Consider the following 26869-nt stretch of genomic DNA (forward strand, 5'->3'; position numbering starts at 1 on the left):
TAACAGAAAACAGAGAGTCAGGAAAATGGGTCATTTTCCAGTTGGCAAACTAAAACTAGTGGGGTGCCACAGGGATCAGTGGTGGGGCCTCAACTATTAACAATCTATATTAATGACTTGGATGAAGGGACCGAGTGTAATATAGCCAAATTTGCTGATGATACAAAGAAAGGTGGGAAAGCAAGCTGTGAGGAGGAGACAAAGAATCTGCAAAGGGATATAGATAGACTAAGTGAGTGGGCAAAAATTTGGCAAATGGAGTATAATGTGAGAAAATGTGAGGTTATTCACTTTTGTAGGAAAAATAAGAAAGCAAATTATTATTTAAATGGGGAGAGATTACAAAATGCTGTGGTACAGAGGGATCTGGGAGTCCTTGTAAATGAAACGCAAAAAGTTAGCATGCAGGTACAGCAAGCAATTAGGAAGACAAATGGAATGTTGACCTTTATTGCAAGGGGGATAGAATTTAAAAGCAGAGAAGTCCTGCTACAACTGTATAGGGCCTTGGTCTCCCTATTTAAGGAGGGATATACTTGCATTGGAGGCAGTTCAAAGAAGGTTCACAAAGTTGATTCCTGAGATGAAGGGGTTGTCTTATGAAGAAAGATTGAGCAGGTTGGGCCTCTACTTATTGGAGTTTAGAAGAATGAGAAGTGATCTTATTGAAACATGTAAGATTCTGAGGGGGCTGGACAGGGTAGATGCAGAGAGGATGTGGGGGAATTTAGAACTAGGGGCATCGTTTCAGAATAAGGGGTCGCCCATTTAAAAAGGAAATGAAGAGAAATTTCTTCTCTCAGGGGGTCGTGAATCTGTGAAATTCTCCACCTGAAAGAGCTGTCGAGGCTGGGTCATTGAATATATTTAAGGTGGAGATAGACAAATTTTTGAATGATAAGGGAGTCAAGGGTTATGGGGAGCGGGCAGGGAAGTGGAGTTAAGGCCAGGATCAGATCAGCCATGATCTTATTGAATGGCGGAGCAGGCTCGAGAGACCAAATGGCCTACTCCTGCTTCTATTTCTTATATTCTTATGTTCTATGTAATTAGAGATGGGCAATAAATGCTGGCCTTGCCAGTGACGCCCACTTTCCTGGAACGAATTTTAAAAAATGGTTCCGATGTTGCCTGTGCATTGCCCAGTAGTTTATTTGAATAACATTTCTAGTGAAGCGTTTTAGAGCATTTAGTACCAGGGATGTTTGGTGTTGAGCTGCATTTGATGGATGGTAATGATTGATATTGTGTATGTAGGCATTCTGTTAATGACTCCACAAGGCAGGGGCATGGTACTTAAACTGTGAAGACTGTAGTCCTTTATTGCAGCTCCTAGGCTGAGGACACCAAGAGGTGAGCTCCCTTTTATACTGGGTTACCTGCAGTGTGCAGGTGACCTTTTGGTCTCCAGCAGCACCCTCTGGTGTACAGGTAAGGTGTGTACAGGATGAATGTATATTCAGTGTTACAGTACCTCATAACATTGTAGGCATGCATACATAACAATTGGGAAGGACAATGTGGCTCACACGTCATTTCTCCTCCCGCCCTAATCAAAACTGAGCTGACTACAAGTATACAGCTGCCAACCAGGCTCTGTGGATTCTGGCCCTGACAGTGCTACCTGTGCCAGGCTGAGCACCAGCTCCAAGCACCATTAAACTCCCATTGCAGGAAGGGGGAACAGGCAATGCAAGACTGTGGCAAGATTCCTGGGTGCAACCAATCAGCTGTTGTAAACCAAACTCCTAACACACAGCCTTCATCCAATTTACACTGGGTCTATGTTTTCAAATATTGAATTTGTTTAATTAAAGACGTTATTATGAATTAAAACAGAAAATGCTGGAAATCTCAGCGGACCAGGCAGCTTCTGTGGAGAGAAAGAGAGTTAACGTTTCAGGTCGATGACCTTTCGTCAGAATTCGACCCATCATATCCCCTAGTTACCAGTTTTTATATGTTTTTCCCTACTTACTTCACCAAATGTAACATTATTTAATGAATAGAGACCCACTTACTTTAGTCACTCTTCATAACTAAACCTTCTCATCGCTGGTATCATCTTAATGATTTATTTTCTACACCATTTCCATAGCCTTAACATCCTTCCGAAAGTAAGGCACCCAGAACTGGACACATTGTTGTCTAACTGTGGCCTAACAATTTCTATAGGCTACCCCTTAGTTTTTGTATACTATGCTCCTATTAATAAAACTTAGGATCTCATGTACTTTTTGTTACACTTTTTAACTTGTTCTCCTATGTTTAAAGATTTATGTATCTGAACCTTAAGTTTCACTGCTCCTCTCAAATGTTTACCATTTAGCGAATATACTCTCTCCTTATTCTTCTTCACTAAACATATCACCGTGGATTTTTCTGCACTAAATTTTATCTGACATCCATCTGCCCAATCTACTGACTTGTTTATGCCCTCCTGAAGTCACTTGCAGCCTTCTTCACAATTAACCGTGCTTCCTATTTTTGTGTCACCTTCAAATTATGATATTGTGCCTCCTGCACCCAAATTCAGATTATCTGTCTGTATAAAAAATACTATTTAGATTTGTCCTGTACAAAAAACATCCATTTACCACTAGTCTGTCTTCAGTCCTTTATCCAACTTCCTATCCATACTGCCACACTTTGATACCGTGTCCTAATTTTATCAATCAACCTCCAGTGCAGCACCGTATCAAATAATGTTTCAAAATCAATATAAACATCTGTATTTCCTTTAATGATACACTCTGTTATTTCCTCAAAGAACTATTACATTTGTCAGACATAGCTTGCTTTTTACAAATCCGTGCTGGCTGTCTATAATGTTTTTAATTTATGGAATGTGGGCATCACCAGTAAGGCCAGCATTTATTCACCATCACTAATTGCCTTGAGAAGGTGGCGCTGAGCCACCTTCTATGAATATAACCGAGGGGCTCGCTCGGTCATTTCACAGGGCAGTTAAGAGTCAACCACATTGCTGTGGGTCTAGAGTCACATATCGGCCAGACCGGGTAAGGACGGCAGATTTCCTTCCCTAAAGGACATTAGTGAACCAGATGGGTTTTTCAGTCACCATTACTGATACTAACTTTTTATGCCAGAATTATTTAATTAACGGAATTTAAATTCACCAACTGTTGTGGTGGGATTTGAACTCTTGCCTCCGGCATCATTAGTCCAGTAACATAATCACTCTGTCTTTCTCGATGAGTATTAATTTGATACCATATTATGGCTTATCCACTATTGATGTTCAGCTGATTGATCCATAGTTACTTGGTTTATCTTAGATCCCTGAAGACAACAAATAGCAGCAAGGATATTCATTCTATCATTCTGATACAAAAGCATCTTCCATTTCCACCTGACGAGCGCACAGCTTCCGAGCATTGCTCAGACCTACATGACAGCGGGCTTAATGAGATTGGCGAAGCCTTGGTCAATTGATCTATGCTTCTATCCATAAAGGAGAACGTGGAGCCCAAGGCCACTGAGCATCCATGAGTCATGCAATGACTTTGCACGGTGGCTGCCCTGCTGCAGCTGCCACTGGAGTTGCCACATGCTCTATGGCAGACTGCAGTGCCTCATATCATCAAACTTGCAGGTAGTGGACTGGTCCACACTAGCCGTCATCTGCTGAAGGTTAATTGGCGTGGTATTCAACGGCTGCAGCAACCGTTCATGTTTGGGAAGCGTCATTCTGATAAAAGCAAGTCGGAATCCCTGTTTTTATCAATGGAGGTGGGGCAGCAGCTCGCCCTCTAACAGCAGGTCTCAGCACTACCTGCTCCTGCTCATTGATGCTTCACATAGAATTACACAGAAATTACAGCATGCAAATGGTCCATTCAACCTGCCAAGTCCATGCTGGTGTTTATGCTCCACGTGAGCAATTCCTTCCTTTACCAACAATACCAATAACAGATAACTGGTCATACAACCAACTGAAAGAAGATGAAGGGTGGCCTAATAGAGATCTTTAAGTTTATAAAGGGGTTTTATAGGGTAGACATATAGAGATGTTTCCACATGTGGAGGGGGGAGGGGGCAAAACTAGGGGCCATAAATATAAGATAGTCACTAATAAATCCAGCAGGGAATTCAGGTGAAATGTCTTTACCCAGAGAGTGGTGACAATGTGGAACTCGCTACCACAGCCAATAGCATAGATGCATTTAAGGAGAAGCTCGATATGCACATGAGGGAGAAAGGAATAGAAGGTTATGCTGATGGGGTTAGATGAAGTAAGTGTGGGAGGAGGCTTGTGTGGAGCATAAACACCGGTATGAACTAGTTGGGCTGAATGGCCTGTTTCTGTGCTGTAAATTTTATGTAATTCTTATTTTTGTTTGCGGGGACTTGCTGAGTGAACATTGTTTATAACATTTGTCTACACAAGTCACTGCATGCATTGTATTTGAAGTGCTTTGTGATGTTTCCTATAAATGAAGGCTATACAAGTGCAAGTCTTTAAAAGAGAACCACATAGAGAATGACCTACTAACATAGAGAGATTTGTTAGATCTGGAAAGATGCTAACCACATGTATATAATTGGTGCCACAACTGCTTCAAATACACAACAGCAAAATACTGCGGATGCTGGAATCTGAAATAAAAACAGAAAATGCTGGAAATACTCAGCAAATCAGATCTATGGAGAAACAGAGTTAACGTTTCAGATCTGAAAGGTCATAGACCTGAAACGTTATCTGTTTCTCTCTACATAGATGAATCGCTTCATATATAGAAAGATTTGCATTTTTATCGAGCCTTTCACGACCACCGGATGTCTCAAAGCCCTTTAAAGCCAACTTTTTGGAGTGTAGGCACTGTTGTATTGTAGGAAATGCGGCAGCCAATTTGCGCACAGCAAGCTCCCACAAACAGCAATGTGATAATGATCAGATAATCTGTTTTTGTTATGTTGCTTGAGAGATAAATATTGACTCCCCTGCTCTTCTTCGAAACAGTGCCATGGGATCTTTTACGTCCACCTGAGAGAGCAGAGGGGCCTCGGTTTATCATCATCATAGGCAGTCCCTCGGAATCGAGGAAGACTTGCTCCCACCCTTAAAATGAGTTCTTAGGTAGCTGAACAGTCTCATCCGAAAGATGGAAACCATGTACATCAGTAGTTTTGTAATGTGTAGCAATTAGTGCCAAAACTATTTGATATATGCCATGCCTATCAGTAATGCAATAAAAAAAATGCATAGCCATTGAGAAACTGCAGCCCAAAGTCTGATTCAGCGCTTCAGATCAAATGTGCAGGGCGCAGGCGCACAGAGGCGTTCGCTTCCGGGTTTGCAGACGCAGAGCGCGAGGGGGACAGTAGCCCGGGAACACACGTCAATCACCCAGTCCCCGGGAGTACACGTCAATCACCCAGTCCTCGGTGAGCGCGGTGTCGCGGACGTGGACACATAATATATGCTCGGCATCTTTTACGCCGCCTGCCTCTTCATAGCCACCGGAGCGGGGGGCCACCATGCAAAGGGCAAAGAGATCCAAGCGGAGGAGATGGCTCGGTACAGGTTAGTTTGCATGCATTTGCATTGCATTGCGAGCTTTAAAAAGGGAACTCGGCTTCCAGCTTCTTTGCACTTTGCTCCTTTTGATTTGGGGAAAGAAACAGCAAATGCTTGTGCAGTTTTGATGCATCTTCCCCAAGTTTCCTGACGTGCACTATACCACACGTATCAGCTAGAGACACATAACACAACGTTAAGTTAAGTTGAACAGAACAATTGGGCTGTTTCGACTTGGGCAAGCAAAGCACTCTTGTGTTCTAAGTCTTTACATTTCTACTGGCAAATACACAACAGAGAGTGGGATTTAATAGTTCTACTGTTAAAAGGATTGGTGTACAAGCAATGTTATCTCTTACCAAAGTTGCAGGAAGTGGATGAGCTTGGTTTCCTGGTGTAGAAAGTGGGGATTCTTGCTGCACTGTGCTTCCATTTGTACCAGCAATCCTCTGACATCCTGGCTAAGTGCTATATGTTCTTCGTAAGTGGCAACTTGCTGTGTGCAAATTGACTACTGTGTTTCCTACATTACAGCAGTGACTACACTTCAAAAGCACTTTATTCTGATTATTTTTTTATAGAATCTTACAGAACAGAAGGATGCCATTCAATCCATCGTGCTCTTTGAAAGAGCTATCCAATTAGTCAGCCGTGGCTCAGTGGGTAGCACTCTTGCCTCTGAGTCTAGAAGGTTGTGTGTTCAAGCCCCACTCCAGAGACTTGAGTGCAAAAAAATCTAAGCTGATTGAGTGCTGCACTTCCAGTGGTGCCTTTTTTCAGATGTGTTGTTAAACCGAGGCCCCTTCTGCCCTCTCAAGTGGATGTAAAAGATCCCATGGCACTATTCGAAGAAGAACAGGGGAGTTCTCCCCAGTGTCCTGACCAATGTATATCCCTCAACCAACATTACTAACAAAATAACAGATTATCTGGTCATTCATCATCATCATAGGCAGTCCCTCGAACAAGGATGTCTTGCTTCCACGAGAGTTCACAGATGTTTCAATGAAGGACCTGATGTTTCAGTCCTGAACTCCAGTTGAGGGGGTGGAAGATGTCTCTGCGTGGATTTTTTTTAACCGTTGGTGACCATTGCACACCAGCCACCAAACGGGCTTGACAGAGCTCGGCCTTTATCCAGTGGCAAGGTTTGAACCAGGACGACTGGAGACCTGCTCTGCTGCACGGACCTAGTGCGTGCACATATCGCAGTGTGGGCTGGCCCGTGCTGCCCCTGGGCCCTCGGCTCTTCTGGGCCCCGTACCCTCATTTGCCGCAGTTTTGCCCACGATGTTCCAGGGCCCGGCAATCAATGGCAAGATACTGAAAGACGTGAGATTTAGGTCATTATCATATTTCTGTTTGTGGGACCTTACTGTGTGCAAAATTGGCTGCTGCATTTCCTACATTACAACTGTGACTACACTTCAAAAGTACATCATTGGCTGTAAAGTGCTTTGGGATACCCTGAGCTTGTGAAAGGCGCTATATAAATGCAAGATTTTCTTTTTAGTCCCACCATGGATCTTTCCCCATAGCTCTGCAAATTTTTCCTTTTCAAGTGTTTATCCAATTCCCTTTTGAAAGTCATTATTGAATCTGTGTCCACCACTTTTCAAGCAGTGCATTCCAGGTCACAACAACTATTAAGGACTTTACAATTAAGTCTGATTCAGATCTCACCCAATATCGATATGAATTTGCCAGCGCAGCTCACATTTGCTGGTGATCAGGAGTGGCAACCTTGGCTGATTTTTTTTTTTCTTTATGCTCCCATCCCTACCCACCCTTCATTCACCCAGGAATGCTGATTCAATGGCAAGACTCGCTGGTAGAATTGGAACCTGGGATCGTTCCATTCACTGGCTCAGTGCTACGCTATGTAGTGCACTTATCCACTGAATCACTTAGAATAAATTAACCATTATCAAGAGTCATAGTACTTCATCTCAGTACCCCCAGGAACTTGGTGTCACTTAGCTGCATTGCACTAAGGGGAGTACACCAAAGTCTGGTTGAGCAACTCTGGCATTTGGTCACAAAGAAAGAAAGACTTGCATTTATATAGTGCCTTTCACGATCACCGGATGTCCAAAAGCATTTTACAGCCAATGAAGTACTTTTCGAGTGTAGTCACTGTTGTAATTTAGAAAACGCGGTAGCCAATTTGTGCACAGCAAGCTCCCACAAACAGCAATGTGATAATTACCATATAATCTGTTTTAGTGATGTTGATTGAGGGATAGATATTGGCCCAGGGACACTGGGGAGAACTCCCCAGCTCTTGTTTGAAATAGTGCCGGGGAGCTTTTTACGTCCACCTGAGAGAGCAGACGGGGCTTCGGTTAATGTCTCATCCGAAAGACAAGTACAGACTTGGGCATCCCACGAACAAACATCTGCGCCCAAACAGCCCACAAGTGTAACTTGGCTCAGTTGGTAGCTGTTTACCCGAGTGAGAGGGTTGTGAATTCAAATCCCACTACCGACTTGAGCACATATTTAAGGTTGAGGGAGCGCTGTATTGTATGAGATGCCATCTTTCAGCTGAATCATTAAAACCAAGGTTCAGTAGGTATAATACATCTGATGGCACCATTTGAAGTAGGGCAAGAAGTTCTCCATACCCAGGTCGGTAGTCCTTCACTAACCAACACCCCACAGAACAGAAAAAGTTAGGATAGTTCACAGTTGACTAAAAATGTGGTCAAATAGGTTGGTTTTAAGGAGGCTTTTCTAGACAAGAGAAAAGGTAATAAAGTGAAGGGGTTTAGCACTGCAGCGTGTGGGACCAAAACTATCACCAAAGGTAGAGCAGAGGTGGATACAAAGGAGTTTTGTACCAGTTGGAGGTCGTTCGGTCGGGGTTACTCATAGCTTTCTGGGGTTTCTCATCATTTACTAAGGTAGCAGTTATTCACCATGTAACTGCCTGATGCTTATCTTTGGCAGTTTGTTTCTTAAGTTCTTATATTGGGCAACAGTATGTTATTGCTGAAACTTTGCACCTCAAAAATTAGAATCAATGTTCAGTGGGGTACATAGCATGTTCATGCTTATGAATATAGGAACAGGAGGAGGCCATTCAGCCCCTCGAACCTATTGCACCATTCAATGAGATCATGGCTGATCTGTGACCTAACTCCATATACCTGCCTTTGTCCCATATCCCTTAATATCTTTTGGTTAACAAAAATCTACCAATCTCCGATTTAAAATTAACAATTCATCTAGCATCAATTGTCGTTTGCGGAAGAGAGTTCCAAACTTCTCCGACCCTTTGTATGTAGAAGTGTTTCTTAATTTCACTCCTGAAAGGTCTGGCTCTAATTTTTACACTATGCCCCTAGTCCTAGACTCCCCAACCAGCGGGAATAGTTTCTCTCTATCCTATCTGTTCCCCTTAATATCCTGAAAACTTCGATCAGATCACCCCTTAACCGTCTAAATTCTAAGGAATGCAACCCTAGTTTGTGTAGTCTCTCCTCGTAACTTATCATTCAGGTAAACCTACCCTGCACTCCCTCCAAGGCCAATATATCCGTCCTAAGGTGTGGTGACCAGAACTGCTCACAGTGCTCCAGGTGTGGTCTAACCAGGGCTTTGTACAGCTGCAGCATAACTTCTACCCCCTTGTATTCTAGTCTTCTAGATATAAAGGCCAGCATTCCATTAGCCTTTTTGATTATCTTTATGGTACAAAGCGCTCCCACATTTTATGCTGAGTTGTGCTGTTCTCTATGCCGCTCATGAGGAGCTCCTGGAACCTGTTGTCTGTCTTGTAAGGGCTCAAACCTGTGCTCACTCGCAATTTTGTGGCCCAGTTTGCCTTAAGATCATTGTTTGAGGGAAGTAAATACAGTCTTTCTGGGGTCAAGGTGGATCTAAGATAACTGGTCTGGTGCTGAAAGTTTGGAACCAAGTCGACCTATTGTGTGGTAGATTCAGTAATTTAATACTGGAGCCATGCCACAGTACTCCAGGGCACAGTTGGTGATCGACCAGCCAACGTGGCTCATTACTAGAACCTGGAGAGTGGATCTGCAAGCGGGAGCTGAGATTCTTCCCATTCAGATCCAGATGGCCCTGCTCGCCAGTGCCCCAATGATCGAGGTGATCCGGAATGGATGAGCAGTGGAAAGCTCTGTGTGGTTTTACCTGGTTAAACCTGAGCTGTACCCCTGCGTGCACTTAGGGGTCATTAAGCCTCGGCACTTGCCAACCTGTGCTTAAGTTGTCTGGATGTGGTATTTCTAACAGGGAGAGAGTGTGTCCTCCCTATTGGGCAATCTCTTTTTAGTTTATTCATTCACGGGATGTGGACGTCGCCGGTAAGGCCAGCATTTATTGAGTCAACAAATTGACTCTGGAGTCATATAGGCAAGGACGGCAGATTTCCTTCTCTAAAGGACGTTCGTGAACCAAATGGGTTTTTATTGACAATCCCGGTAGTTTCACAGTCACCATTATTGATACTAGCTTTTTATTCTAGTGCCATGGTGGAATTTGAAATATTTTCCTCCGGATCATTAGTCCAAGCCTCTGGATTACTAGTCCAGTAACATAAGCACCATGCTGTATATAAACTGTCACCCAGTCGCCCATCTCAAAATCGTCGCACACTTGGAGCAGCTCGCGCTGGAGGTTAAAGTGGTACGCTGCTCCAGTTTTTTTTATCTCCCGACCTGCGGAGCTGTTCTCTCGCAGGTCGGGGGGCCCACCCTGATCGCCGTTTTGGAGCATGGGCAGGAACATTGGCAGGGCCCAGGTACAGAGGAGTGGAAAGGTCGGGGCGGATGAGCGGCGAGTGTTTGTGGCGAGATGCGGTGAATGTTTATGGCGGAGGAGCAGTGAGAGATCGTGGTGGAGGTGCGACAGATGAGGGTACGGGGCCCAGAAGAGACGAGGGCCCAGGGGCAACATGGGCCAGCCCACACTGCGATATGTGTGCGCACTAGATCCATGCAGCAGAGCAGGTCTCCAGTCGGCCTGGTTAACCCTTGCCACTGGATAAAGGCCTAGCTCTGTCAAGCTCGTGTGGTGGCTGGTGTGCAATGGTCACCACACGTTAAAAAAATCCACGCACAGGCATCTTCCACCCCCTCAATTGGAGTTCAGGACTGGAACATCGGGTTCTTCATCGAAACACCTGTGAACTCATGGAAGCAAGTCATCCTCGTTTGAGGGACCGCCGATGATGATAGAAACTGTACATGTTATATATGAATAAAGAGTCTAACTGGATACTGTGAACTCAAAGTAAAGTGTGATCGTAGTCTTTTATTGCAGGTCTCCAGAGTGCCTCTCCAGCCTGTGATGCCTCCTTAAGTACCTGTGCTCCCAAAGGATTGTGGGATCCCTTGGGACTCCAGGGAATGAGCCCTCTGGTGGCTGTACAAGGTATATACAAGTTTACATACATAACAGTACCCTCTATAGATTTCTCAGGAGCTTGGTTTGATCCCTGGTGATGATTTTCCATGCCTGACTGGCTTATAAAAATGGATGCATGAATTTTTTTAATGTGTGGTGACCGTTGCACATCAGCCACCACACGGGCTTGACAAGGCTAGGCCTTTATCCAGTGGCAAGGGTTAACCAGGACAACTGGAGACCTGCTCTGCTGCACAGACCTAGCAATCCAAGGCAAATCTTACAAGTGACCAATGACCACTTGCTGTGTTAAAGTTTAGAATTTCTATTTATTCAGTAGGTGTAATGTAATAAATGATAATTGGAACAAATTCTTGACTTTACGGTAGGTGACATTTAATCAATTGAAATTGGAGGAATTCAGACCGTGGTAATGTGACTTCCCCTCCTTGCCAGAAGAGCTTGTATATTTTCACGGTCCCTTTGCGTTTTATGGTTCTTTAAGGTTTGACTGGAGAATTACTACAAACTGACCATCAAAAAGTCTCCGATAAATGAACGTGTTTTTTTCCCCCTCACAGAAATCGAGTTAAGGAAATGTTTTATCATGCCTACAACAATTACTTGGAGAACGCATTCCCATATGATGAACTACGACCTTTGACCTGTGATGGTCAAGATACGTGGGGAAGGTAGGTAGTACTGACCTTTGAGCTGTGTTCATTTTCCAGCAAAAGAGGATATTTTTTTAATTAAAAAAAACAAGATTTTTGAGGGGATAGAACCCAACCCAGACTGGATAATAATTTTAAGAATGGCAGAAAGGTCGAGAACCAGAGGACACAGATTTAAGGTGATTGGCAAAAGAACCAGAGGCGACATGAGGAAAAACTTTTTTACGCAGCGAGTGGTTAGGATCTGGAATGCACTGCCTGAAAGGGTGGTGGAGGCAGACTCAATCGTGTCTTTCTAAAGGGAATTGGATAAGTACCTGAAGGAAAAAAATTTGCAAGGCTAAGGGGAAAGTGCGGGGGATTGGGACTAGCTGAAGTGCTCCTGCAGAGAGCCGGTACGGGCTCGACGGGCTGAATGGCCTTCTACTGTGCTGTAACCATTCTCTGATTCTAATCAACAGTCATAAAGAGAGGAAGACTTGCAATTATGTAGCGCCTTTCACGACTTAACCACCCAAAGTGCATAACAGCCAGTTTGCTTTCGAAGTGTAGTCACTGTGGTAATGTAGGAAACGCGGCAGCCAATTTGTGCATAGCAAGCTCCAACAAACAGATAATCCATTTTAGTGATGTTGATTGAGGGATAAATATTGGCCAGGACACACATCATTAATCCTCGGATTAATTCTATTAGATGTTTGTGAATACGAACTTTCATGGGAAAATAACAATTAAATAATGAATCTTTGTGGCAAGACTGCCAGATGGCTGAGTTAGTTTAGCAGATGTGCAGCAATCAGATCAGAAGGCCCCCAGTTTCATCGCTGTTCTGTGGTGTTGGCTGATCCCAGCTGAGAGATCAGTCGCATGCCAAAGTTGGCCTCAGGACCTTTTGGAGTAGGAAGGGGGGGAATTAGCCAGGGTTCCCACTTCCGATTGCTATCCTGGTTTTATAGATGATTATATTAAAGGCAGAGCATTCACAGATATTGCACTTCAAATCTCATTTTCAAATCCCTCCACGGCCTTGCCCCTCCCTATCATTGTAATCTCCTCCAGCCCCACAATGTTCTGAGATATCTGCACTCCTCTAATTCTGCTCTCTTGAACATCCCTGATTATAATCGCTCAACCATTGGTGGCCGTGCTTTCTGTTGCCTAGGCCCTCAGCTGTGGGATTCGCTCCCGAAACCTCTCTGCCTCTCTACCTCGCTTTCCTCCTTTTAAGAGCAAGTTATTATTTACATGGAGAAAGATTGCAAAGTGCTGCAGTACAGCGGAACCTGGGGGTACTTGTGCATGAAACACAAAAGGTTAGTATGCAGGTACAGCAAGTGATCAGGAAGGCCAAAGGTATCTTGGCCTTTATTGCAATGGGGATGGAATATAAAAGCAGCAAAGTCTTGTTACAGTTGTACAGGGTATTGGTGAGGCCACACCTGGAATACTGCGTGCAGTTTTGGTTTCCATATTTATGAAAGGATATCCTTGCTTTGGAGGCAGTTCAGAGAAGGTTCACTAGATTGATTCCGGAGATGAGGGGGTTGACTTATGAGGAAAGGTTGAGTAGGTTGGGCCTCTACTCATTGGAATTCAGAAGAATGAGAGGTGATCTTATCGAAATGTATAAGATTATGAGGGGGCTTGACAAGGTGGATGCAGAGAGGATGCTTCCACTGATGGGCGAGACTAGAACTAGAGGACATGATCTTAGAATAAGGGGCCACCCATTGAAATCTGAGATGAGGAGAAATTTCTTCTGAGGGTTGTAAATCTGTGGAATTCGCTGCCTCAGAGAGCTGTGGAAGCTGGGACATTGAATAAATTTAAGACAGAAATAGACAATTTCTTAAACGATAAAGGGATAAGGGGTTATGGGGAACGGACGGGGAACTGGAGCTGAGTCCATGATCAGATCAACCATGATCTTAATGAATGGCGGAGCAGGCTTGAGGGGGCCGTATGGACTACTTCTGTTCCTAATTGTTCTGTTCTTAAGACGCTATTTAGAACCTATCACTTTGACCAAGCTTTTGATTACCTGCCCTAATTTTTCCTGTGGATCGGTGTCAAATTTTAGAAACATAGAAACATAGAAAATAGGTGCAGGAGTAGGCCATTCGGCCCTTCGAGCCTGCACCACCATTCAATAAGATCATGGCTGATCATTCCCTCAGTACCCCTTTCCCGCTTTCTCTCCGTACCCCTTGATCCCTTTAGCCGTAAGGGCCATATCTAACTCCCTCTTGAATCAACAACAGCAGTAATTGCTTTGGCATAAGGAAAAGTGGAGTGCCCAGATCCTGTAGTAGTTAAAAACTTAGAAGCCCTTTCTTGAAATCAAATTTTGCTGACAGAAATGTCAGTGCAATGATGTTGAATCACCACACTGGTATTTCTTGGTTCTTGGAGATATGGGCAACCATGACATACCTGTACCAGATCAGGATGACACGATATGCATTTGATATAGAAGCAAACTCTGCCTGCATCCAACAAATCTAATGTACTCACTCAGGAATGAACTGGCATCAACAACTCTCTGCGGCAGGGAATTCCATAGGTTAACAACTCTCTGAGTAAAGAAGTTTCTCCTCATCTCGGTCCTAAATGACTTACCCCTTATTCTTGGACTGTGTCCCCTGGTTCTGGACTTCCCCAACATCAGGAACATTCTTCCAGCATCTAACCTGTCCAGTCCCGTCAGAATCTTATACGTTTCTATGAGATCCCCTCTCATCCTTCTAAACTCCAGTGTATAAAGGCCCAGTTGATCCAGTCTCTCCTCATATGTCAGTCCAGCCATCCCTGGAATCAGCTTGGTGAACCTTCGCTGCACTCCCTCAATAGCAAGAACATCCTTCCTCAGATTAGAAGACCAAAACTGAACACAATATTCTAGGTGAGACCTCACCAAGGCCCTGTACAACTGCAGTAAGACCTCCCTGCTCCTATACTCAAATCCCCTAGCTATGAAGGCCAACATACCATTTGCCGCCTTCACCGCCTGCTGTACCTGTATGCCAACTTTCAATGACTGATGAACCATGACACCCAGGTCTCGTTGCACCTTCCCTTTTCCTAATCTGCCATTCAGATAATATTCTGCCTTCGTGTTTTTGCCCCCAAAGTGGATAACTTCACATTTATCCACATTATACTGCATCTGCCATGCATTTGCCCACTCCCCTAACCTGTCCAAGTTACCCTGCAGCCTCTTAGCGTCCTCCTCACAGCTCACACCGCCACCCAGTTTAGTGTCATCTGCAAACTTGGAGCTATTACACTCAATCCCTTATCTAAATCATTAATGTATATTGTAAAGAGCTGGGGTCCCAGCACTGAGCCCTGCGGCACTCCACTAGTCACTGCCTGCCATTCTGAAAAGGACCCGTTTATCCTGACTCTCTGCTTCCTGTCTGCCAGCCAGTTCTCTATCCACGTCAGTACATTACCCCCAATACCATGCGCTTTGATTTTGCACACCAATCTCTTGTGCGGGACCTTGTCAAAAGCCTTTTGAAAGTCCAAATACACCACATCCACTGGTTCTCCCTTGTCCACTCTGCTAGTTACATGCTCAAAAAACTCCAGAAGATTCGTCAAGCATGATTTCCCTTTCATAAATCCATGCTGACTGTTTGATACTGCTCCCCTGAAGCGCCTTGGGACGTTTTATTACATTAAAAGGTGCTTATAATTGCAAGTTGCTGTTGTTTAGACGACCCACTTTGTACAGATGCAAAACAATCTTAAGATGCTGGCTACATCTGAGCTATAGCCTGAACTGACCCGCACATTCCAATTTGTAAAGTATCCCGACAGCAGTTAAACCCTTGTGACATCAGGCTGTGTTTACTTGTAGCAATGACTTTCTGGCTGCAAAGGGACAAGTCATCTGAAACAGACACTGGAAATAGAGTAGATATATGGGTTTAAAAAACATGTGCCCTCTCCGTCATTGGGTCAGTGAGTTCTATGGTGTAGCTATAGATGGCAACTTATTAAAAAAATTAGCAAAAGTTGACAAGCAGCTACAAAACAGAGCTGACACATGAAAATAAGTAAATACACTGAGTGCAGTGGGGCTTTTAACTAAAGCTGTAGGTGTACTCGATATTACTTCACTTGTACTGCGCTGTGGGGGGTGTGGAGGTTGGGAGTGCGGGAGGTGGGGGGGTGTGAGGTTGCGGGGGAGATGGGAGTGGGGGGGGGCGTGGGGGTTGGAGGTGCAGGGGAGATGGGAGTTTGTGAGGTGGGGGTGTTGGGGGTGCGGGGGAGATGGGAATGCAGGAGGTGGGGTAGTGAGGGGGTGGGGGATGCTGGGGGGGAGTGTGGGGTGCGGGGGAGGTGGGGGTGCAGGGGGGTTGGGGGGGCTGAGGGTGCGGAATGGTGGTGGGGTTTTGGGGTGCAGGGGAGTGAGGGTGCGATATGGTGGTGGGTAGTAAGTACGTCAAACCCTGAAGGGGGGGGTACAAGCGTTTACGGTACAATATTTTATTTGGGGCTGCGAGATGCCTTCTTCAGAATTCCTGTTTAATTTTAATACCTTGGTTGCATTTTTTAGTATTTTGAACGAACGTGAATGTTGTGGTTTTTAATCTTCCCAGGGGACATTGGTTCAGCTTTATTAAAAGCTACCGTCGGTTTGACATTTGAAAATTAGTTATTTTTCTTTCATCTAAAACTTTCTCTCAGTACCAGACCAACATATTATTGGGAGATTTGTTTTTAAATTGCTTAACAGGTTGGGGGATGGGGAGTTACAGATTTTTTGCATTAATAAAGGGAGAATTGTCGGCTGCAGATTTAGAATTGGGCACAGTCCTTCCAAATATTGTTCTCTTCCCCTCTCTCTCTCTCTCTCGCTCCCCTCGCCCCACCCCCAACAGCTGACTGTACATTTCCTGGGAAATCCTTCTCGGAAAATTGAATGCCTTTTAACATTAAAACTGGTGCAGTGTGGTTAACGTTTACAGTTTTACATTTCATAATGATCAAATAAGGAAACAAAGTGATATTTGGATTTTCAATAGGCCAACCAGACCATCGGCAAATACCTCACGTGCAGCTCTCCCCCTTCAACCTTCCCAGTACACAATGGCACTCTAACTCCCTAGTTCACTTTAAGAAAGAAAATAAAGACTTGCATTTATATAGCGCCTTTCACGACCACCAGACATCTCAAAGCGCTTTACAGCCAATGAAGTACTTTTGAAGTGTAGTCACTGTTGTAATGTGGGAAACGTGACAGCCAATCTGTGCACAGCAAGCTCCCACAAACAGCAATGTGATAATGACCAGATAATCTGTTTTTTGTTATGTTAATTGAGGGATAAATATTGGCCAGGGCATCAGGGATAACACCCTGCTCTTCTTTGAAATGGGATCTTTTATCTGGGAGAGCAGACAGGGCCTCGATTTAACATCTCATCTGAAAGACGGCACCTCTGACAGTGCAGCATTCCCTCAGTACTGCACTGGAATGTCAGCCTAGATTTTTATGCTCCAGGGACTGGCGAGGGTGCTACCCACTGAGCCACAGCTGACGCAGGGAAGGAGCCTGATTTAAATTTGCAGACTGGAGCCAGAATCTACCCCCCCCCCCCAACCCCCCCGGCAAAAGGTTGGCTGTTTGCATCAAAAGCAGATGTTGGCATATATCTTGTGGCACTGGGCCATTTGGCCTACAAAGGCCCCTGGTTGAATTTTTTACTTTTGCTGGCTGAGTGGAGATCAGCTGGAGCTTGTAAGCTCAGAGGTGAAGAATGGCCCATTACTAGAAGGCTGCTGGGAACCAAAGCAATGTAATTCTATCATAGTTCGATGCTCTTGGGAGAGGAATTGAGTAATAATTCTCGGGAGATTAATTGCGAATAAACTTGTATTACAGTCGCTGATTGAATCAGGGATACAGTCAAGTTGGTGTGTCAAGCATTCCTTACTGTGCAAAAAGCTAATTTTATTTTCTGCATTTCACAGCTTTTCTCTGACCCTGATTGATGCATTAGACACGCTCTTGGTAAGTGCATACTCCTTTTGATTGGATTGTTTGGACTGTCTAGCTCCGTGCAGGCTCAGTCCGAGCTAGTTTTTCTACCACCCTTTCTTTTCAAATGTTCTTTTTTCTTTCCAACTATAATTTTTTCCTACCAGTTCCTCCCTTCTGCTGGAAGTGTTGACTGTTCCAGAAGTGTGGGCGTGCGGACCCCGTTTGCCCTCTGATGGCTTGAGCGAGTACGTGGCTTCAAGCTATTCGATCACACGGGCCATCATAATCGAGCCCAAACCTGTCCTCATTTATACACCCCCCACCCCGCAACCACATCCACACACATGCAGCTCTCCAGGAGATGTCGCTGCATGACAATCAGAAGCGGGAACCCCGACTGCTTCTCGCCTACCTAGCCCAGGTGCACTGAGATGTCTTGTATCATCTCTATCGTTGCTCTAGTGGAGATTCTCTTGGTCTGAATAAACTCAGAGCTATTGGTGCGGGGGGGGGGGGGGTTCATGAATGTGCAGCTTCTCATGTGCTGTTCCACTCTCTCTGGGTTCAGGTGCTGGGTAATGTGACCGAGTTTCAGAGAGTTGTTCACGTTCTTCAAGATGGAATGGACTTCGACATCGATGTCAACGCATCTGTGTTCGAGACCAACATTCGAGGTAAGTCTGCAACATACCCGTTGAAGTTTTTACTAACTAAAGAAAGAACTGGGACTTGTATAGTGCCTTTCATGACGTCCCAAAATGCTTTACAGCCAATGAAGTACTTTTGCAGTGTATTCACTGTTGTAATGTAGGAAACTTGCTAGCCAACAAGATCCCACAAACAGCAATGGGGGATAATGGCCAGATCATCATTACTGATGGTTGAGGGACACCGGAGAGAACTCCCCTGCTCTTCTTCAAATAGTGTTATAATCAAATAGTGTTATGGGATCTTTTATGTCCACCTGATCAGACGGCATCTCGGTTTAACATCGCATCCAAAGAACGGCACCTCCGACATTGCAGCGCTCCCTCAGTACTGCACTGGTTTATTTGCTCAAGTGGGGCTCGAAGAATCCTCAACCTTCTGACTCTGAGGTGAGGCTGCTAAGGTTTGTGGCTCCTTCTCCTCCTTTCCTTCCAGCCACCTGCTCTTAAAGCCCATATCTCCCCCATCCTATCTCTGTGTTCCATCTTAATTTAAATGTTTCTGCTTCAGAGGAAGGTGGCCTTTTGGCCCATTTTTTAATCTCCTCCATCCAGCTGTCTCTTCACTACAGCATGCAGCTGTATTTAAACGGGTCCAGTGCAAAAATCGTCCATCTTGGAAACCCTCAGTGTAAAGAAAAGCTACCTGACATCTGTCTTAAATTTGTCCTTCAGCACCCTGAACATCTGACTTCTTGTCTTGTATCTGAAAGTAAAGTTCCTGAGCTTATTTTCTGTATTGTGTTGTGCGTATGTTACTGCCCTCTCCTCTGTTGTGATACCTGAGACTGGTGTCCCTTGGGAACCATAAGATTGCACTGCCGATGTGTTATTAATTATAACGGCAGTTGGGAAAGAGTCACCATTTGGCAAAATTATTGGCACATGTGAGCATGGCAGCTGCTCCATCTTTACAGCTGCTGTTCTATGTCCATGTTTACGGGAATGGTAGCATAATGGTTACGTCACTGGACCAGTAATCCAGAAGCCCGGACAAATGATCTGGAGACATGAGTTCAAATTACACCACAACAGCTGGGGAATTTAAATTCAATTTTAAAACTCTGGAATAAAAACCTAGTATCCGTAATGGTGACCTTGTTGTAAAAACCCATCTGGTTCACTAATGTCCTTCAGGGAAGGAAATCTGTTGTCCTTACCCAGTCTGGCCTATATGTGACTCCAGACCCACAGTGATGTGGTTGACTCATAACTGTCCTCTGAAATGGCCCAGCGAGCCACTCAGTTGTACCAAACTGTTGCGACACAGTCAGCAATATGGGAGTACCTTCACCACACAGACCGCAGCGGTTCAAGAAGGCGGCTCACCACCACCTTCTCGAGGGCAATTGGGGATGGGCAATAAATGTCGGCCTTGCCAGCGACGCCCACATCCTGTGAATGAATTTTTTTTTAAAGGGAGGAGGCTCGAGTGGAGCATAAACGCTGGCATGGACTAGTTGGGCCGAATGGCCTGTTTCTGTGCCGCATATCCTGTGCAATCCCGAAAGCACGCGCAAGGTTGGGAATTCACATCGAGATGCGCACTTGTGTTCCACCAGACTGCGCATTGTTAAAAGTCCCCGCTGACAGCAGAACAGACCCTGGCTGTAACAGCAACAGAGTCCACATCAAAACTCCTCCAGTCACTTCAAGGGTGAATGTGTAAATATTGCACTGAGCTGCACAGACCAGGGTGCTGTTGGCTTTACTTGGGACCGAATAATATTTCTTCTTTTCCACAGCCGGCCTGGTTGACAGGGGTTTGAATAAAATCCTCAGTTTGCATGTTACTGCTTTATCTGCAAGTTTTAACCCTTTATTTGTATTTGCTCCTTTCCACAGTGGTGGGAGGCTTATTGTCTGCTCACTTGCTCTCGAAACAGGGCGGAATCAAAGTGGATCCAGGTTGGCCCTGCTCTGGACCGTTGCTCAGATTGGCGGAAGAAGCTGCTCGCAGACTGCTGCCAGGTGAGGACCCCGAGTGCTACATCGCCACGGGTGTCTCAGGCTGCATGGTACATAGGATTACATAGGATATACAGCCCAAAAACAGGCCGTTCGGCCCAACCAGTCCATGCCGGCACTAATGCTCCACTCAAGCCTCCTCCCGTCTTCCCTCATCTAACTCGATCAGCGTAACCCTCTACTCCCTTCTCCCTCATATGGTTGTCCAGCCTCCCCTTAAATGCATCGATACTATTCGCTTCAACCACTCCCTGTGTTGGCGAGTTCCACATTCTCACCACTCTTTGGGTCAAGAAGTTTCTTCTGAATTCCGTATTGGATTTCTTGGTGACTGACTATCTTATATTGATGGCCTCTAGTTACGCTCTTCTCCCACAAGTGGAAACATTCTCTCTCTATCCACTCTATCAAAACTTTTCATAGTTTTAAAGACCTCGCCAAGATCAACCCCTCAGCCTTCTCTTTTCAAGAGAAAAGAGACCCAGTCTATTCATCCTTTCCTGATATGTATAACCTCTCATTTCTGGTATCATCCTTGTAAATCTTCTCCGCACCCTCTCTAGTGCCTCTATATCCTTTTTATAATATGGCCACCAGAAATGTACGCAGTGCGACATCTGCACGGGCTCCTCGGATACCTTTCGTGTTTCATTTCCCCCCGTGATTGGTGCCATCATTGCAAAACATAATGACATTCGAAAAATATTGCTCACCTATCTAAACACGCGCTACACTTCACCATTTTCACAACTATTGAGCCAGAAGGGCCTTCCTCCCCTCGTCAACACCGAAACAAGAAAGGAGGTGACGTGGGAGCCGGAACCAGAACTGCTATATGAAGAAAGACTGGATCGACTAGGCTTATATTCACTGGAATTTAGAAGAATGAGACTGTTCGACGTGACTCGGAATGAGACTGAAAGTAGAGATTTTTAAATGAAGCGTGGGATTGTACTTCTGCTCTGGGAGGTGCTGAATGTTGCCGGGTACAGATCCCCCTGGGTAACGCAGTCCTCTTTTTACCTTGCCCTACAATGAGTCTCGATTAGTAAATGTTGGCGGGGAGGTGGGGCGGGGGGAAACGAAACCCGAGCTCTATCCTGTCACCAATCACTTCGCAAGCTTTTCCCAGGGACAGGCGTTGGAAATCTTTTTGAATTCTGTTGTGTTGCAATGTGTCAGCTCGAGTATCATATTCATAGGACAGCGATCGGCTGCAAATGTGGAAAAAAAAATAGATGAAGCACGTCAGCCGCTTCTAGCATACCAAGCGGATGCACAACAGCTCTGGTAACATCAACAGCCTCAGCAGTAATAAAGGGGAATTACAAGCTGGAGGGCTCCTCATGCCACCTTGTGGCTAACCGGGTGCTTCACTTTGAGCTGAGCTACACATGCTATGGTGTGTTAAAGAACACAAGAACATAAACAATCGGAGCAGGAGTAGGCCATTCGGCCCCTCGAGCCTGCTCCGCCATTCAATAAGATCACGGCTGATCTGATCTTGGCCTCAACTCCACTTTCTTGCCTGTTGCCCACAACCCCTGACTCCCCTCTCGTTCAAGATTTAAACATTCAAAGCTTGTAAGTTCAACATTTTTCCATCTACCCCTCCACCCACCAAAACAAAAGTTCAATCATTAAAGGTTGGAGAAAAATCCCCCCACCTATTTGTTTGATTTGTTGTCGGGATGTGGGCAAGGCTGACGAGGCCGTGTTTATTTCCCTTTCTGCGTTTGTATAGCGACCTCAGGATGTTCCAAAGCGCTTTACAGTCAATGAAGTACTTACAAAGTGTAGCCACTGTTGTAATGTGGGAAACGCGGCAGCCAAATTGTGCACCGCAAGCTCCACAAACAGCAAAGTGATCATGACCAGATAATGTGTTTTTAGTGATGTTGTTTGAGGGATAAATATTAACCAGGACACTGGCAATAACTCCCCTGTCCTTAAGAAGTTGGTGATCAGCCTTCTTGGATCGATGCCATCCTTGTGTTGTTGATACTCCCACAATGATGTTGAGTATGGAGTTCCAGGATATTGACCTGGCAGTGATGATGGAACGGTGTGTAACTTGGAGGGGAACATGGTGTTCCCAAGACATTGCTGCTCTTGTCCTTCTCAATGCTGGTGGTTGCAGGGGAGGGAGATGCTATCAAAATAACATTGAGTCAATACTGTGCATTCTGTATATAGTGCATACTGCAGCCACAGTGCGCCAGTGGTGGAGTGAGTGGATATTGAGTCTTGGGAGAGGGGCGCCAGTCAAGCCAAGTACTCTATACTGGAAGGTTTCAAGTTTCTTGAATGTTGTTGCAGCTGCTTCCGTCCAGGCAAACCGTGCCTTTTCCATCACACCCCTGACTTACATAGGATTACACAGGATATACGGCATTCCACCCAACTAGTCCATGCTGGCGTTTATGCTCCACTCGAGCCTCCTCCCGTCTTTCCTCATCGAACTCTATCAGCATAACCCCGTCTCCCTCATATCCTTGTCTAGTCTCCCCTTAAATGCATCTAAACTATTCGCTTCAACCACTCCCTGTGGTAGCAAGTTCCACATTCTCACCACTCTCTGGGCAAAGAAGTTCCTTGTGAATTCCCTACTTGAGCTCTGAGGGATCAGGAGGTGAGCCACAAGTTGCAGAGTAGCCAGCCTGTGACCTTCTCTTGTAGACACACTGGAGATGCAGCTGCTCCAATTAAGCTTTTGATCCGTGGTGACATCCAAAATGTTGAGAGAATTGCATTAGCGGTCCTGTTCAACGTTGACGGGGGGGGGGGGGGGGAGATGGCTGGGCTTTCTGTTGCTCAGGATGGTCATTACCTGGCACTTACCTGATACGAATGTTACCTGCCACTTGTCAGCCCAAGTTTGTTGCCCAAGTGTTGCTGTGGGCTGACACGGACTGCTTCATTATCAGAGGAGTTGTGAATGGAACTGAACACTGTAGGAACTGTAGTGAGCATCCATCTAACCTGATGAAGCAACTGAAGATGGTTGGGCTGAGGGTGTTTCCCCGGTGAACCCCCGCAACTATGTCCTGATGCTGCGATAATTGGCCTCTGACACCCACAACCATTTTCCTTTGTGTCGGGTTTGAGTCCAACCACTGGTGGGCTTGCCCATTGACCTCTTTTGCTAGAACTTCTTTTTGCCATACTTGGATTAATGCTGCCTTGAAATCGAGGGAGGTTACTCCTGCTTCTCTGGATTTCAGCCAGTGGCTCAGTGGGTAGCACGCTTGCCTCTGAGTCAGAAGGTTGTGGGTTCAAGTCTCACTCCAGCAACTTGAGCACAAAAATCTAGGCTGACACTCCAGTGCAGTGCTGAGGGAGTGCTGCACTGTCGGAGGTGCCGTCTTTCAGATGAGATGTTAACTTGGGGCTCCGTCTGCCCCCTCAGGTGGATGTAAAAGATCCCATGGCACTATTTTGAAAAAGAGCAGGGGAGTTATCCCCAGTGTCCTGGCCAATATGTATCCCACAATCAACATCACAAAAACAGATTATCTGGTCATTATCACATTGCTGTTTGTGGGAGCTTGCTGTGTGCATTTCCAACATTACAACAGTGTCTACACTGCAAAACTACTTAATTGGTTGTAAAGCGCTTTGGGATGTCATGAAAGACGCTGCATAAATGCAAGTCTTTCTTTATCTTGTGTCCATGTCTGGATCAAGGCTGTGATGAAGTCTGGAACCAAGTGGTTCTGGCCAAACCAGAACTGAGCAGATTAGGGGACCGAAATTCAGGCACGCCAGAAAGCTGGCACACCCACGATTTTTTACTTTTTTTACCGCTGGGTGTGATGCAGCAACCCTGCCGAGCGATTTTCTCCACTTTAAATTTTTGTTCGCGTTGGACCGGAAGTCGGTCATAGTGGGAAGTGCGGCGGTAAGTCCTGGTGAGGGCAGAAGTTGGGGCGGGGCCGAGTCTCCGCCGCTGTCACTCGGCGGCGGAGCGGAGATGACATCACGACGCGTTTGCGTCACCACGCCCTCTCCTTCGCTTAAAGGGGAGAGCGTTTGGCATTCACAAGCAGCGGTCTAATGGGCCACCAGGGAGGGTTTTGGTCGGGCCAGCGGCCTGGCACCCAAGAGGGGGTGTCAGGCTGCCTGCTGCCGGCCCGGCCGGACCTGGGGGTATAATTGGCCGGCCCGATCGGGAAGTCAGCCGGCCAAAATAAAAACATGGCCGCGGCTGTGTGCCCTCCCCTTGAAGGGCCGCCGTGCTGCACACGCTCAGAACAAGATGCATCGACAGAAAAAGCTGTCGGGCACCGTGCAGCGGCTCGTGGATTTTTTTAAAAGTAAAACTTGGGTGGCTTGCAATGGAGGTGTGGCATAGCGGTAGTGTGCGCTTTGAATTTGGGTCAGGGCAGCCGATGGACTGCAACGTGGCGGTCACTCGATTCCGCCGCATGGCCGCTGTTGGTAATGGGTCTGATACGGACCCTGAATTTCAGCCCCCAGGTATTTGATGGCACTATTGATGGCTCCTCCTCTCTCCTTTACTGATTTATAGGAGAAGGCTGATAAGGTGGTCATTGATTGGATTAGAGGTATCCTGTTTTTACAGATAGGAGATATCTAGGCAATCCAGTTGCAAAGGTTGTTGCACGGTAAGGCCTCTTCCCTTGCAACTCGCAAGCCTGTGGCCTTGACCACCTAGAAGGCCAAGGGAAGCAGGTGCAAGGGAACAGCATCATCTCCAAATTCCCTTCCCAAGCCATCCCGACTTGGACATATATCGCCGTTCCTTCGTTTTCACTGGATCGAAATCCTGTAACTCCCTACCTAACAGAATTACATAAGAACATAAGAAATAGGAGCAGGAGTAGGCCATTTGGCCCCTCGAGCCTGCTCCGCCATTCAATAAGATCATGGCTGATCTGATCTTGACTGCAACTTCACTTTCCTGCCTGTTCCCCATAATCCTTGACTCCTCTGATGATCAAGAATCTGTCTATCTCCACCTTGAATATATTCAATGACTCAACCTCCTTCTCTTGGGTAGAGAATTCGAAAGATTCACGACCTTCTGAGAGAAGAAATTCCTCCAGCACTGTGGGAGCACGTTTACCACACGGACTGCAGCGGTTCAAGAAGGCGGCTCACCATCATCTTCTCGAGGGTAACTAGGGACGGGCAATAAATGCCAGCCATGCCAGCGGCGCCCACATCCAGAGAATGATTTTTTTTTTTTTTAAATCTTCCAAATTGTTTGTCCCACCACTTAAGTTCCATCCATACCCTGGATCATTTTCCAGCTGCATGAATGTGCAGGCTATCTACCCCAGAGCTCTGCTTCTGCTTAAGAAGGCTGAGGGGTGACCTAATAGAGGTCTTTAAAATTATGAAAGATTTTGATAGAGTGGATGCAGAGAGAATGTTGCCACTTGTAGGAAAGAGCATAACTAGAGGCCATCAATATAAGATAATCAGCAAGAAATCAAATAAAGAAACGTCTTTATCCAGAGAGTGGTGAGAATGCGGAACTCGGTACTGTAATGTATGCAGCTGTGAGTGTCCTGTGGCACCGGAGGCTAATGCTCCAACACACTGTGCCATGCCATCACTTTGCCCTTGAGCCAATTGTTGAGTGCTGTGGTGAAAGTTTCACAGACCAACTTGCCTGATAGATTTATTTTTCCTGCCCTCTTTCTTTAACAAAAAATGCTTCACCTCCCGCATGTTTAAAAAAAGCAAGCCTGAGGCCTCTGTGTCTCAATGCGAGGAGCATTCATAGTAGGGTGAATGAATTAACTGCGCAGATAGCTGTTAACGGATATGATGTAATTGGGATTACGGAGCCATGGCTCCACGGGTCACCAAGGCTGGGAACTCAACATGCAGGGGTATTCAACATTCAGGAAGGATAGACAGAAAGGAAAAGGAGGTGGGGTAGCGTTGCGGGTTAAAGAGGAAATTAACGCAATAGTAAGGAAGGACATTAGACTGGATGATGTGGAATCTGTATGGGTGGAGCTGCGGAACACCAAAGGGCATAAAACGCTCATGGGAATTGTGTACAGACCACCAAACAGTAGTAGTGAGGTTGGGGATGGCATCAAACAGGAAATTAGGGATGCGTGCAATAAAGCTGTTATCATGGGTGACTTTAATCTACATATAGATTGGGCTAACCAAACTGGTAGCAATACAGTGGAGGAGGATTTCCTGGCGTGTATAAGGGATGATTTTCTCGACTAATGTCGAGGAACCAACTAGAGAGCTGGCCATCCTAGACTGGGTGTTGTGTAATGAGAGAGGATTAATTAGCAATCTTGTTGTGCGAGGCCCCTTGGGGAAGAGTGACCATAATATGGTGGAATTCTTCATTTAAGATGGAGAGTGACACAGTTAATTCAGAGACTAGGGTCCTGAACTTAAAGGTAACTTCGATGGTATGAGACGTGAACTGGCTAGGATAGATTGGCGAATGATCCTTAAAGGGTTGACGGTGGATAGGCAATGGCAGACATTTAAAGATCACATGGATGAATTTCAACAATTATACATCCCTGTCTGGCGTAAAAATAAAATGGGGAAGGTGGCTCAACCGTGGCTAACAAGGGAAATTAGGGATAGTATTAAATCCAAGGAA

The 26869-nt window shown here is 45.6% G+C and overlaps 1 protein-coding gene across 1 annotated transcript in view; it reads left to right on the forward strand.

The window, feature by feature from the left end:
• The first annotated feature begins 5326 nt into the window (after positions 1-5326).
• The window catches only part of edem2 (ER degradation enhancer, mannosidase alpha-like 2), a 42503-nt gene continuing 20960 nt past the window's right edge, over positions 5327-26869 (forward strand). The window contains exons 1-5 of the mRNA XM_070896292.1: positions 5327-5548; positions 11497-11607; positions 17572-17611; positions 18150-18255; positions 20134-20259. Coding sequence (XP_070752393.1) covers positions 5445-5548; positions 11497-11607; positions 17572-17611; positions 18150-18255; positions 20134-20259 — 487 coding nt within the window. The 5' untranslated portion in view covers positions 5327-5444. The remainder of the gene's footprint in view (positions 5549-11496; positions 11608-17571; positions 17612-18149; positions 18256-20133; positions 20260-26869) is intronic.

The sequence above is a fragment of the Pristiophorus japonicus genome, chromosome 12, assembly GCF_044704955.1.
Source record: "Pristiophorus japonicus isolate sPriJap1 chromosome 12, sPriJap1.hap1, whole genome shotgun sequence".
NCBI classification, from domain to species: domain Eukaryota; kingdom Metazoa; phylum Chordata; class Chondrichthyes; family Pristiophoridae; genus Pristiophorus; species Pristiophorus japonicus.